Source organism: Electrona antarctica (assembly GCF_951216825.1).
Source record: "Electrona antarctica genome assembly, chromosome: 6".
NCBI lineage: Eukaryota > Metazoa > Chordata > Actinopteri > Myctophiformes > Myctophidae > Electrona > Electrona antarctica.
Genome location: NC_136811.1, coordinates 40,709,190 through 40,723,962, shown reverse-complemented (window position 1 = coordinate 40,723,962; position 14,773 = coordinate 40,709,190). Strand labels below are relative to the sequence as shown.

General features: G+C 42.5%; 1 protein-coding gene across 4 annotated transcripts in view; it reads left to right on the top strand.

Annotated features, from left to right (window-relative positions):
- The window catches only part of arhgef1 (Rho guanine nucleotide exchange factor (GEF) 1), a 61,472-nt gene that overhangs the window by 26,333 nt on the left and 20,366 nt on the right, over positions 1 to 14,773 (top strand). For 2 of the 4 annotated variants that reach the window (XM_079503271.1, XM_079503269.1), the window contains 9 exons: positions 731 to 871; positions 3,359 to 3,388; positions 5,704 to 5,815; positions 6,362 to 6,425; positions 6,850 to 6,879; positions 9,010 to 9,210; positions 9,547 to 9,652; positions 11,938 to 12,096; positions 13,758 to 13,948. In XM_079503271.1, the coding sequence (XP_079359397.1) occupies positions 731 to 871; positions 3,359 to 3,388; positions 5,704 to 5,815; positions 6,362 to 6,425; positions 6,850 to 6,879; positions 9,010 to 9,210; positions 9,547 to 9,652; positions 11,938 to 12,096; positions 13,758 to 13,948 (1,034 nt within the window). The remainder of the gene's footprint in view (positions 1 to 730; positions 872 to 3,358; positions 3,389 to 5,703; positions 5,816 to 6,361; positions 6,426 to 6,849; positions 6,880 to 9,009; positions 9,211 to 9,546; positions 9,653 to 11,937; positions 12,097 to 13,757; positions 13,949 to 14,773) is intronic. The other 2 variants (XM_079503270.1, XM_079503272.1) reach the window with 2 other exon arrangements.

Sequence of the window (14,773 nt, the reverse complement as noted above, 5' to 3'; positions counted from 1 at the left end):
AATCCAAGCAACATTTTGCTTTATTGACACTGTTGTAAGGCTGGGAGGGAGGCGTGTAGGGGCGGTACTTCTGAAAGGCTCTGATGAGATCATGAGAATCAATACTCAGCCTCTTAGATGTATGTACATAACGGAACCAATACACCAACATAGTAGAGTGCTTTCTAACAATTCTCTATGCTCTATCTATGCTATGCATCAGCTTACTCTCATTTTTTTTTTTTTATGTTTTTATTTGTGGCTTTTGCCTTTATATTTTTTTATGGAGGGACAGACAGTAGGCTGACAGGAAATGGGGAGAGAGATGGGGGAAGACATGCAGTAAAGGCCGTCGGGATCGGAAGTCGAACCCGCGGCACACTGCCAGACTGGATTACCAGCCAAGGTGCCTGGACCACTGAGCCATGGCCCAGGCCAGCTTACTCTCATTTATCAAAAAACACAAAGTTTATGCATATTATGGTCGCAATCACTTTGAAATCATTATCAAGCTAGCCGAGCCCTATTTGGTATACATTTAAACCACTCATGTCATGTCACAGATTCAGGCATGTGAAGGCTTTCACACTGGGGGGCGTGACGAATACACAATAAGACAACACATGGTGGTTGGTTTTGCCACCACAGATTTTGGAATGTAATGCCTTGCAAGTTGCAACATACCACGTTTCCCATGTTCTTACAATAAAGACCTGAACGCAAGCCTCTCCTTTCACTGTGCCCTGTGCAGGCAGAAGAGGAAGATGGGAATGACCCCCAACGAGGGAGAGCTGTTAGACGTGGAGAACCACTACCCCACGGACCGCATTCCCATGGAGATGAAGGAGAAATCTGTGGCAGAGAACCTTCTGGAAAAGATGAATGAAACACAGTGAGCACCTCAGTTCTCTTGTTGACCCTTTTGTTTATTATTGTTATTATTTCTTCAAGTAAATTAGGAAATGCACTCCCCTATAAAGTATATTTTTTAGCTCGATTGAGAGGTAGACACTCTGATGGGAACTGATCTAACGCCAGCAGATGTGCATATGGTCCAGGTTCTTGACCATATGCACCCTATATTTACATTTAGGACTATATTTACAACTCAAGACATTAGAAGACATTCTTATGCACTTAAAAGAACAAACTGGCAGAACACACAGCTTAAGCAGAGTTGGGGATTGAACGTGTGAACTTGGTCTAGGGCTAGGCCACTCTGCCAGCCATAGTTTTTACAGTGTGTTATTAGAACGATAACATCCACAAGTCTGTGGTGACAACATGCTACTTATAATATAGTAATAAGCTTTATTTATTAAGCTCTAATCAAAACCCCAAAACATCCGACCAACACCATTTGTTGGAAGGTGTTATCCAAAAGCGCCAGGAGTGCATCATTTAATTTGGATATAACCCAATGTGCACAGTACAGAATAATCAAAGGAAGGACCATGTACAGTGATGTACATGTTCATTGTCTTCCCATAAAGGTAGATGAAGGCCGGAGGGCCATGATCACTTTTTCCGTGATTAAATTGTCTTAGACATTTGCGAAATATCCTCGGTATTGAGTGCAATCCCGTTGTTTTGCAGTGAACCACGAGCACTGGCGTGTTATGCATGGATGTTCACAGTGGGCGTCAAGCCCAAACCCCTGGCAATATTACTGTCACGTTCCACACACTGAGCTGTAAAAAACCATGAGAGATACTTCTATTAAAAAAGTTTTACGGAGCAATTGCTTGCAATCCCGGCCGAGCAATTTCATGAAACATTGATTGGGGAGGGAAAGGGAGTGGATGTGCATTGAATGACCTTTCTATCTGACAAGGAATATTTCAAGTATTCAGGTCCGCTCTAAAGTCGGCATAAAAAAATACAAAAAGACCCATGAAGTAAGAGGCACGCCGCACTATGGTTAAATAAACCCCCATGGACGATACAGTTGAGTGCAGCCCTGCACGCATCCTGCATTCCTTTAACCTCACACAGAGACACAGAGGAGCAGGTGTAGACAATCATGGGGACCAGAGTTTAATGAAGGGAAATGGGGTTTAGTGATTGGAAGAATAGGGAGCGAGGAAAGAGATGGAAGAAATGGGAGGGGGAGAAAGAAGATGGAGTCAGCATTGCCACGCTGGCAGGAAGGCTCTCCTATGGCAGCATGCCAACTGGAAGGTGGGGGGGGGGTCCAGTGTTGCAGCACACCAACCAGCTGTATCTGCCGAAAAAGTGTGCATCAGAGTGATAGGGCATCCATAGTTCATCCATCCTTGACCCATTGTTCAGATATACTGTAATGTGTTATCCTTTGCAACAAGTGATTCCGAGAGGAGACACGGCCCTCCAACTTCCATCCCATCCGGGGAGAGGAAGGCAAGGATAGAGAGTGCAAAGAACGAAAATTAAAACCTGTGCATGACGCCGAGTCTATGCATAGATGCAACCACTTGAGGAGACTTCAAATGCCTGCAAAGCAGACTCTGTCAGACACTAGTTTTAGACTCAATCAGACACTATTGCATGATCTGCCTCACTATATCTCCCACTCACAAAAGACGTATTCAGTTTCACTCCATTCACGCATGCAAACAATCGTCCCTCTATTCCCTGGACTCCCTCACTCCGTCTCTCTCCCACACCCTATCATGCACCCCATCAGCCTGCCCCCTTTGCACTGCCTCAGCCACAACAAAGTGACCTCACCCTGTCTGTTTCTCATTGGCCCCTGTCGTCCCCTCTGACTTCCTGATTGGATATTCCAGGGAAATCCCGGGGAAACCCCTCCCACCCTTTTTGTCTTTATAGCAAAACACAAGTATCCTATTTCCACAGTCTTGCCTGACCATTGCATCAGACAAAAACATAGTTAAATACTAATTTCCGCCACGCTGGAGCCTTGTTTGACTTTGGTTCCATCCCGCAGACACTACCAGCAAGACTGAGAGCTCCTGTTTGCAGAAAACTTAAAGAGACAAAAGTTTTGAACAGAAAGATTAGATAACCTGTTGCACAGAATAACCCATTTGAGGTTGTTTTTACATTTCTCAGTGCAGTTTAATAGGGGTGCATGCTTTGATGCATATCTTGTTTCTTTGAGCATTGTTTTCTTTTTTCTTTTCTTTTTTAAATTTCAGAATATGTTCAAAAGCCTCTGCTCTGAACACAACAAAATTGTAATAAAATTTGAGTTTGATCAGGAAAAGCTTAGTCACTTCAGGTTCCACAGACCCAAAACACAGTTAGGAATCAGTCGAGAAAAGAAAAATGCTACTTAAATGGAAAAGGTGAGTGCTGGATGATGCAAGATGAGGCAGTATGCACTGTCTGACTCACACCTTTCTCTGATGCACGCACATGTCTTTTTTGCTTTTAGATCCAACATCGTCTCAGACGAGGACAAATGGTGAGTTACGTTTAAAAATGAAATGAATAATATTTATACTTGCTAATGGGACATTTAGTTTCAGTAGTCAATATGAAGCCGTAGAAATGTCATGTTTATGTCCACCCATAAAAATGTATTGAAATTAAAACCTCTTAATGTCAGTCTTTCAGAAAAAGTGTGCATAGGTTTGTTGAACAAATTTGCATCCATGTGTTATGGATGGCACCTGAATATTCCCGCAGAGTAGCTTGAGTTCAGTACATGTTGCATCTCAATTTGTGTTGAATATGCTGAACTAAACTACATATCCCCATAAAGAAGGTGCTCTTTAGTCATAAAGCCTTGATGTGTTTTTTAATGTTACGAACTTGCGATCATTAGTATTTTTCAAAATGTTTTACATTTTGTTTAGAAATGTGATTTAAAAAATAGGCACATCCACCCAGAAGGAAAAATGGCATATCTACAATCTAGTTGTGAGCTTGTACATCTGATATTTCTTTCTTGGGGTTCTCCTATATACAAACTCGTGTATGTAGTGCAGAAATACACTTTGGCCTTTGAACAATGATCTGTTAAACAGTAAACATGAAATCCTGTTTGACTCGCATGGCTTTTGATCTTGCATCTCTTCTGAAATCTTTGGTACTTTCATGTAGTAAATTTGCAGAAATACAGTTCACGTAGTGTCGTAGTTGCATTAACCTGACTCCGCCAGATGGGGCAGCAGAGAGTCCCCCCTCCTGCTCCCATCTGGGAACTCTCAGGCAGACTTGATGCCCGGCCACAAAACGGCCTGGCCAATCAGCAGCAGCTATCCCGCCTCTAGCTGCTGCTGATTGGCCAGGCCGTTTTGTGGCCGGGCATCAAGTCTGCCTGAGAGTTCCCAGATGGGAGCAGGAGGGGGGAACCCAGTGTACTCTCTGCTGCCCCATCTGGCGGAGTCAGGTTATAGTTGCATGGCACTGGCTGCAAATCTCCACTTGGTATCTTGGAGACACATGTGATTGGTGGTAGTCTACTCTACTCCGCTCTGTCCCCTCCCTTCCCCTGCCCTTCCCCATCGTTTCTCTTGAGCAACTCCTCTTTCTCCTCTTCATCATCCCACACTTAATTTTCCTTTGTCTGTCGTCAACTTTCCACCTGCCCAGTGCCCACCCATTCTGGCTTTCTCCCCTTCCCTCCTCTATCCATCCTCACATTTCACCCCACCCAACCCACTCTCTTATCTGCCCTCTACATCTGTCTCTCTCCCCTGTATCTCTCGCTGTCAGCTGTGCACAGGGGATGTGCATCATGTAGTAGATTCAAACGGTGATTCTCAAGTTGTTGGGCTGCTCTAGTACACAAACAATGGCTGTAAACGTGGATTGCCAAAGGGAATTCAACTCTTTAAGTATACAAAATTGACCCATGATGGTACTGTTTTGTTTATTTAGGATACCCATTCGCTACAAATGACAACAGCTACTCTTCCTGGGCTCCACATAGAATAATACACAAACAAAAAGAAAAAATCCAAAGTAATATACCGGTAGTAGAGATCATAGACATTTTAATAAAATGCAATGTCACAAATAAACATCGTTCATGTGTTAATCTAAACAAATGCCTGTGCTTTTTGTTTTGTAGTTTCCTTCCTCAAACATTGTGAAAAATCTTAAAGCTATCACATTCTTCTGTCTCTCTCTCTCTCTCACACACACACACACACACACACACACACACACACACACACACACACACACACACACACACACACACACACACACACACACACACACACACACACACACACTCTAAGTCAGATATACACATGTGAGGCCTTGAACTAGTGCTGGGCGATATTGACAATGAAATATTACAATACTTTTGAACAAATGATAATGTGGTAATATTTTTTTAATGATAATAATTATAATATCAATAATTTTATTTTTTTAATTTTTTTTAATGTTCAGAAATTGTGAAGTTTACAACACACTGTGGTGTGAAGCTTTTAGGTTTTCTATTTTCAATAATCTTCAAAAGCATAAAATTGGGCTTAAGTGATTAGATCCATATCACAATATTAAGATCACGTTGTGAGCTTGTAGATAGACTATTTTCAGCATGCAACAAAGTGCAAAATCTGCCTTTATGAAGCCATCAAGGCCTGCCAAAATACACCTTTGTCCACAAATTCAACTGTAGATTTAGTCTATGACTAAAACTAAATGGAATTTTATTCAAAAGACTGACTAAAACTAAATAACAATTTGCTGTCAAAATCAACACTGGTTTGTAACCTCATCTCCTTGTAACCTCTCTCTTTCTCGATCCCCGTCCTGTAGTCAACACATCTTTCAGGCAGTGGCCTTCTACATGAAGCATCTGGGAGTGAAGACCAGGCCGGTGGACAGTAAGAAGTCCAGGGGCTTTTTCAGGAGACCGCAGAAGGAGAAGGTAAAGACCGCAGTTGCAAAACCCAGAGGTTCATGTCTACACAAGCAAGATAGGAATGACAGTAATCATGAATGCAAATTTACAATTAGTCTTTGATGGAAGACATTTAGATTTAGTTTTGTGTTTATAAATTATGTACAGTATTTAAGACGCCGCTAAGGAGACGATGGTACTGTCCCCTTTCCCTCTATCAAATAAAAATGTTGTCAAAGCGCCTGATGAATTCTAGACGGTCTTCATGTCCTAACTGTGTGGTGGAGTTGATCAGTTCTAAAACCACTCGCACTACATTTCACCCTGGGGCGCCGATGGCCTAGGCTAGTGCATACCACATAAGCGAGTTGTGGGTTTCATTCCCGAGCACGACAACCTTTGCTGCGTGTCACTCACCGTCTCTCCCCCTGTTTCCTGTCACTCCACACTCCACTACTACTATCCAAATAAAGGCAGAAAAGCCCCACATAAAAGTAGATTTCACCCTCTCATCTTCTTGTCTCCTGCTCTTCTCTTTCAACTTCCTCTTCCTCTCCTACTTCCTGTTCTCAGTCTAAGAAGGAAGAGCCGAAGGCGAAGATCAGATCTCCGTTCAGCTGGATTCCAGACCGGAATGGTATGTATTTGCTGCTGTGTTGGACCTCGTCCCGCATGATACACAGTAGGGGAAATATTAGTTCCAAACATGATAAATACACAATATTAAGTTATTGCTTTTTGTGCATAAAAAATATAAAAAGATTTTAACTTTAAAGCACAAATGAAATTAATTAAATAAACAACCAACCAACCACAAATCAACAATAATGAAGATGTCTTGCTAAGATGCAAAGTCATTTTACTGCAGACAAAAAAGCTCTATTATTTTCCATTATGCTCATTTTAACTGTCAGTGTTTTCCTTACAACTACAATGTATATACTGAAAAGGATAATACACTTAGGCATTATTAGAATTAATATGATGACCTTAAATTGAACGTGTGTATACAAGTATGACAAAGAATCTGTTCTGTCCTGCCTTCTCCTCTCCTCTTTCAGCTGAGGTCAAACCTAAAACAGAAACTGAAGGTACCAGCCGTCCATCCCCCCACCCCCCAATCTGTAGACTGGTCCCATCCGTACTAATCCACCCATATGCATGTCTGCATGTACCAAATCATGTTGGGAGGGGGGACCTGTGTGGGTTAAATTTAGTGTTTTTTTTTGTTTTTTTTGAGCGGTGGCACACCGTCTCCAACATGTAACTTTGTGTGTCCTCATGTATGTATGTCTGTCTGTTTGTGGTACCAACAGGTGACAAAGTGACGCTGTTGAGCTTCACAATGTGCACAGGCGCATGATGGGAAGCTGAGTTCTTAGCTTTTTTGGGGTCTTTTTTTTTATTACACACACACACACACACACACACACACACACACACACATCTCTCTATATATATATATATATACACACATACACACACATATACACACATCTCTCTATATATATATATATATATACACACATACACACACATATACACACACACACACACACACATATAACACACACATATAACAACAAAAGTATAGTTCCACTGTTCAGTTCAGATGGGTCTGATTTTCTTTTTGTTTTCGTCTCTAGGTTTAGATGCACTATATTGTCTGTTGGAATAAACGGACAATTATACACTTACTTACATGGCCACTTCATCCTCAGAGTTGTGGAGGTTCCTTTTGCACCTAAAACTAACCCTCACTTTGCATAGTTTTTAAAGGACGACTTCACCACTTTTTCAACCTATCTTCATATAATTGATCCTCACTAATGTTCATGATAAATTCACACTTTCTTTTCCTACTCGGTCTGTGTCTCCATCCCCCCCACCCCCCAATCTGTAGACTGGTCCCATCTGTACTAATCCACCCATATGCATGTCTGCATGTACCAAATCATGTTGGGAGGGGGGACCTGTGTGGGTTAAATTTAGAGTTTTTTGAGCGGTGGCACACCGTCTCCAACATGTAACTTTGTGTGTCCTCATGTATGTATGTATGTCTGTCTGTTTGTGGTACCAACAGGTGACAAAGTGACGCTGTTGAGCTTCACAATGTGCACAGGTGCATGATGGGAAGCTGAGTTCTTAGCTTTTTTGGGGTCTTTTTTTTATTACACACACACACACACACACACACACACACACACACACACACACACACACATATCTATATATATATATACACACACACACACGCATACACACATACACACACACGCATACACACATACACATATAACAACAAAAGTATAATTCCACCGTTCAGTTCAGACGGGTCTGATTTTCTTTTTGTTTTCGTCTCTAGGTTTAGATGCACTATATTGTCTGTTGGAATAAACGGACAATTATACACTTACTTACATGGCCACTTCATCCTCAGAGTTGTGGAGGTTCCTTTTGCACCTAAAACTAACCCTCACTTTGCATAGTTTTTAAAGGACGACTTCACCACTTCTTCAACCTATCTTCATATAATTGATCCTCACTAATGTTCATGATAAATTCACACTTTCTTTTCCTACTCGGTCTGTGTCTCATAGGAGAGCTGTGGGCAGTTCAAAAACCGGTCTTCCAGTGACATCAAATCCAAGCTAATAGAAATTGAATGCTTTCTATTCCTGAAAAGTTACAATGCGATAATGGAAGCCATCGTTCTCACGATAATACAAATCTAAATTTCTAAAAAAAATAATCTTGTTTAAAAAAAATAATAATAATAAATCTGCCTAACTATGATGTCACTGGAAGATGGGTTTCTGAACTGCCCACAGCTGGCTCGGTCACGGTTCCATCCACAAGAAGTGTCTTCGGAGCCAGGTCGGAACCACTACCGCATGTCTTGGGTCTCGGGCTCCGACAGTGAAATGACGGTTCCACTAATACTCGAGTGGACCTGGCGATTGGCTGTCACAGCTGTCAATCACCCCTGCTCCCCTTTTTTTCCTCCTCTGGCCAGTGGGAGGCGAGCTGCCTGCAGTACTTTTCGGGTTCAGAACTCTATTCTACAGTCTGGTCCATTCGGTTCTGGGTACATTTCCTACGGGTCTATTTGGGTACGGGTCGTTGAAATTGGACCCGTGAAGACCTCTAAGTCAACACTACTATCTGCTTAATATGTTACTCTTCCTGTTTCTCTTCTGCTCATGCTCATTTCCCTCTAGCGGAAAAGGAGAAAGTCACCCAGGAGCGCAAAGGGACGGTGTCTTCCAAAGGTTCTCTAATCGACCCCGCCATGCCCTCCTCCTTCAGGAAGCCCGGCACTAGTAGCGGCTCGGTTTTTTATCTGGCGGGGTCTGAGCTCAGCGACGGGTCAGGTGTCAACATGGCAGCAGCCAACAGCCCGGATTCCATCACCAGTGATGGTGAGGCTGGAGGTCGTTTGGTTGGGTAGAGAGACGATGTACAGATTGTTTTGAGGGAGCATCTACTGTGTGTGTGTGTGTGTGTGTGTGTGTGTGTGTGTGTGTGTGTGTGTGTGTGTGTGTGTGTGTGTGTGTGTGTGTGTGTGTGTGTGTGTGTGTGTGTGTGTGTGTGTGTGTGTGTGTGTGTGTGTGTGTGTGTGTGTGTGTGTGTGTGTGTGTGTGTGTGTGTGTGTGTGTGTGTGTGTGTGTGTGAGTGAGAGATATATATATCGGGGAAATAACCTCATTGCATTTTCCCCTCATCTTCTTTCTCCTCTCTCCCATACATTCGCTCAGACCCCCTGCCTCTAACAGAGGGCGGTGAGGTCTTCCCGACAGTCCCAACCATTGGGGAGCCCGTTTCCCCTGAATCACCAACAGAGGAGAACCTAGAGAAAGAGAGGTGGAAAAGTAGTCACATCCAGTCATGTGACAGGAAAGAATTATGAACACAGTGTTTGAGTCATTCAGCCTGAATTAAATAAAATAAATAGTCAATCATGTATATAGAGTTAATTCGTTTGCTTACACTTACATTAGGTTAAAATAAAATAATGTTTATCCAACCTCAGTGCAGAGGCAGAGTCATTCAGTGTTTTGGCGCTAAGGCTGAGGGAGCGTGGTAAAACTCCCATGGCAGTCTGTCCCCGCTGTGTGCTAGCTGTTGTCCTGCTGCCTGCTAGCTAGCTAGCAAGCTAACACCACTGACGGCCTCGAGTTTGGAGACGGAGCCTCACTCAGTGAACTGTGACCCAGTCTTCCCTTCCAGAGCCCCCTGCCCTCTTACCCCATCCCGTCATAATCCCTCACACTTTACATTTCCTTCGCTTTTTCTTAAAACTCGCTTCTCTTTTCTGTCAACTCTTTACTTAACCGTCCGTACATTTGCATACTTTTATGTGTGTACCGTTGTGTGCATCCTGATGTTGATGTTAGAGCTTCATTGTGTTGTCTTTGTTGCAGCTGGTATATTTCGTGCAATGTTTTATCTACTTTGACTATGGACATAATGGGATATATACACGTAGATACTGGACATATGATATGGACAAATATTGATCACACATTGGCGATAGTACTCAGCGATAGGTTCTTCATGTGAATTTTGTTCTGTTGTTATGGCATTGATTGCTACATTGATTTGTTAAGTGTATAGATTTACATTGCTTTCTTGTTTGTTATTGAAGACCAAGCTTGTTTTTGCCCTAATTTTCGCCTGCAATTTTGTTGAGGCAAACGGCTAACAGAAATAAGTATAGGTCCGTGTTTTTGTTACCTGTCCTCTGTGCTTTTGTGTGTCCTCGCCAGATGTTTTTGTCCATCACAGTCAGGTCTATAGTCTTCTGTCCCGCTTCGCTCCACAGTGTTTGTGGCTCCATGTTGTGGCAGGGGCTTTGTCATTGCACTGGGCAGTGGTTTACACAGAGATACTCTCTTGTGGTACAGTACTTTGATAGCCTACAATAACTGGATATCTTGCATGCTGCGATTGTTAGCTTGCAGTTGTGTTAAAGGCCCAGTGCTCGGTGGTGTAACCATGTCATGTCCCGTGTTTTTGCAGACGGAAGACAAGGTGGGTCTCTCCACGCATTGAGAGGCACGGACATGCTTCGGGCCTTACCCCACACACACACACACACACACACACACACACACACACACACACACACACACACACACACACACACACACACACACACACACAGTATTATTCATTCACATAAGCTAAAAGACAAACACAACAGCATACTGTATGTCACCCTACACAATACGCATTGACTCTTTAACTAAAACATATACGGACAATCGCACTCTTATACACATGCTGCATGGCTAAGTATTCTTAACTTGCTTGTAAGGATATATAATATGAGCTTGATGCCACCGTAAACAGTAGATTTTTCATTTTTTCATTTTTTGTCAGTGTGTATGCACGGCATGTACCGTGTGGGAAGAAATTGGCAACTTGATGAGCTTAATACATTTTCATTAAGGTTGACACTTAAAATTGCTAGTAGATACATCAAGTAGAAGCAATGAAATGTTACTAATGACTACTATGTTAATACCATGCTGTGGTAGATGTATTTTCATAATATTTCTTGGGGAAATGTTCACGTGTAGGCACTCGACCATTGCAACCCATTCTTATATGGAACATTTGTCCATGTTGTCTTAACAATATGCATTTCATAAGTCATGCATATTTACTTATCTTTTCATTTTCTCTATCTCCTTCTCCTATATTTGTTTATTTTTTTGTCCTGTGGAATGTCTTCCCTATTTGATCTGTACTTATTGTTTTGTTATTCGGACCCTCTGATGCTTGACTCCTCACTGATCCTCGTCCTCCTTGCCCCTCACATGGATGGATCTGCTGCTCTCTTTTTCTCCTGACACCTGTCATGACCTCACTCTCCATATTTCAACCTTGATAACTTCCCTCATACCCTTGTCTCGTGCCTATTCCACTTTTCTTTCCAATTCCTCCTACCATCCTTACACTTATTACCCACCTATCCTCCTTATTTCCTCCGTTTCTGTCTGTTTCCATCTTTCCTCTTCCCTCACTCCTTCCTTCCTTCCGTTCCATCCCTGTTCATTCCTCACACCAACATCCTCCAATACCTGCCTTACTCCTCCCATGCATCCTCTCCTTCCTTCCTTCCCTCCCTCCCTCCCCTACAGTAGGAAGGTGGGGCGCAGTGAGAGTGCACGTGTGGACCGGCACTCCTCACGGCGCCGCGGCTCTTCGCGGGGAAAGCAGTCCCGCTCCCGTAGTGACGTCGATCTCCAGCCGCCTTCCGGCGCACCATCCACACCCACCTCGCTCACCCCCCAGCACTTGTAAGGCAGACAGACCCCTCCACCCCCTTATTCCACCACCACCCGCCTCCACCTCTCCCTGGTCAGAGAAGCACACAGCAAGGCCAGAATGTCTCATTGTAAACTAGGAGACCAATTGGAAGTGTATATGTATTGTGCTTTCAGAAGAAGACTGTTCAGAAACTAAATTGGGCATAGTCATAGTGGGAGCGTTTACAAAATATTCTACAGAAGTTGGGTATAATTGTGCATATGAGATAACTTACACTGTAAGTTATCTCATATGCACAATTATACCCAACTGCATTTCGCGCACCCCTTGGAGAACATTCACGCACCACAGTTTGGGAAAGCCTGACTTACAGTATAATGATAATAATGAGATTGTGGGTTAAAATGCACCTGGATCAATTAGATTTGAAATCCATATATCTCAAAAGTTGAAAAGTAAATGCCGTAAATACTAAAACATGGACTAAAATCATAAAATGAAAGATATACAGTTATTAATGATGGACTGTATTCAGAAGATTGTGGGTTCAAATCCACACAGATCATTCAAAGTGGTGATGTTCTACCATTTTAAATGGTAGATGTTCTAGCTATTTTAAATATTGTGAGTAGCCTTATCGTTAGACTATGTAGCTAAAAACACTACAGATTTGATCTAAATCACGATTAACACTAATCTTAAACTGGGACAGTGTGGTGTCTGGTCTGGTATCTGTTGGAAATAAACCAACGGACAGACAGGTTGTCAATTCAACAGTACCAGCTTCCTATCGGCTGTGAGATGGCTCTGTCGCTAACTATTGACCTTAATGGTGACGGGTAGTCAGTGAATAACAGTCTACTGTCACCACTGACTGCATTGACACTTAAGCTCTTTAGAAGAGTGATCATTAAGGTTATTCAGTAACGATTTATTGGATAAGCTTTAGTCTCAAACAAGTCAATCATTCCAAGCTACTTGCTACTGTCGATGTTAACGTTCGATAATACGATTTCAAGGCTGAAGGGAATCTTGGCTTGTAAAACGGTAAAGGATCCTGGGTAAGGAGAAGGTTAATTTATAGCTTTCATTGGATTTTGTCTTTGGTCTTTTTTTCTTGAACTCAAGCACTGAGGATGCAGTTTCTTATTTGAAGGTTTTGAATCCAAAAGTACTACATCATTCTGACAAGAAGTGAGAGTTGATGGTCATTATTCATTTTCTGAAAAGTAAAGAATCATTACAGACACTAAAATGTTATTGTTCTTATGTCAAAGTCACATGATGCCTAATAACTTCATAATATTTCATGCAAATGTTGTCACATCAGGTGTCTCTTTTATCAGCTGGGCTAGGGCATTTTGGAACAACCATTGAAACAACCGTTCAATTAACTCATTATCTCACGCAATGTCTTGACTAGTGATGTTGAAATTTGCTAGTATCCTTGAGTTGTATAGCTGCCGGGTCATGATGGTCCAGATATTGTCGCCCATGTGTTATCTGTTGTTTCTGGTTGCTTGTTTTTTTCCCCCACACATTGGCAGAATCTTTGATTTCAGAGCACAGAAGCAACAGATAAGGATGATCAACAATATTTGAACTTGTACATCATGCCAAGATCACTTTCACAGCCCTTACATTATTCCTAACTTGTCCACCCTGCCCCTCTTCCCTCCTCTGTCCTCAGCACGGACGGGCCGCTCTTTGTTATGGAGGGTGCTGGAGCCTCCCCCACCAGTCCCCCACCCCAGCTGGAGGAGATGGATCCCCGGCTCCTGGAGCTGGAACGGGACCCACCCAACTGGAGGGAGTCGGCCTCCTCCGACATTCTGGCCAGCCTGACCAAGAAGGAGACCAAGAGACAGGAGGTCATCAACGGTAAGGAGGTGGACATGAGGTGAAACTTTAACCACTTCACCGCAAAAAAATCTAAACAAGTAAAAAAACAAAACTATTTTGATTTAGTCACCCCCTTCCCCCCTGCCTATAATGACACAATTGGGATAACGTGCCAGTGGCAGGATAGCAGATAGTTACTAGACCACCAAGTAATGATGGCAATGGTAGCACAATACATAACACATAATGCTATGAACATTAAAAAAAAAAAGATTCAGATCACAGATCTAATAAATTCGGACAGCTGCAAATGTTCTCTGCAACATTGTAATGCTTAATGCTCTGTCATACGTCAGTGCTATGCCGTGTGCCGAAAATTGCTGATCTACAATGAGCTTCAATGCATTGCATCCACGCTAGCCTTGCGTAGCAATACTAATATCGTGAAGTCCTCCCACAATTGAGAGGGGCCAGACTTAATTGTGAACTTGTAAGTTGTAGCATGTGGTTATTTTGGGCAAGCGACACGTCATCCAAGGACTTCAAACTGTTTCATCTAGCTGCGAATATGCAATCTGAACTCCCTATAGCAACGCTATGCTTTCGTATCAAATACGGAAGAGGAAGTGATCAAACCTCCAGACTGTAACACGTTGATTTGATGCAGAATCAATTCTGCATGCACCCTGTATCCAAAGCAATAATAATTATGTTAATTCTTGTCCTCATTATCTGATTTCATTTTGTTCCAATGTTACACATAGGATTAGGGCAGAATGTGAATGCAGTCACTTAAAGAGGCTGTCACGTCCGAAAACAGAAGATTTATTTTGTTTTTATATGGTCTTCCACTTTTCCACTTTA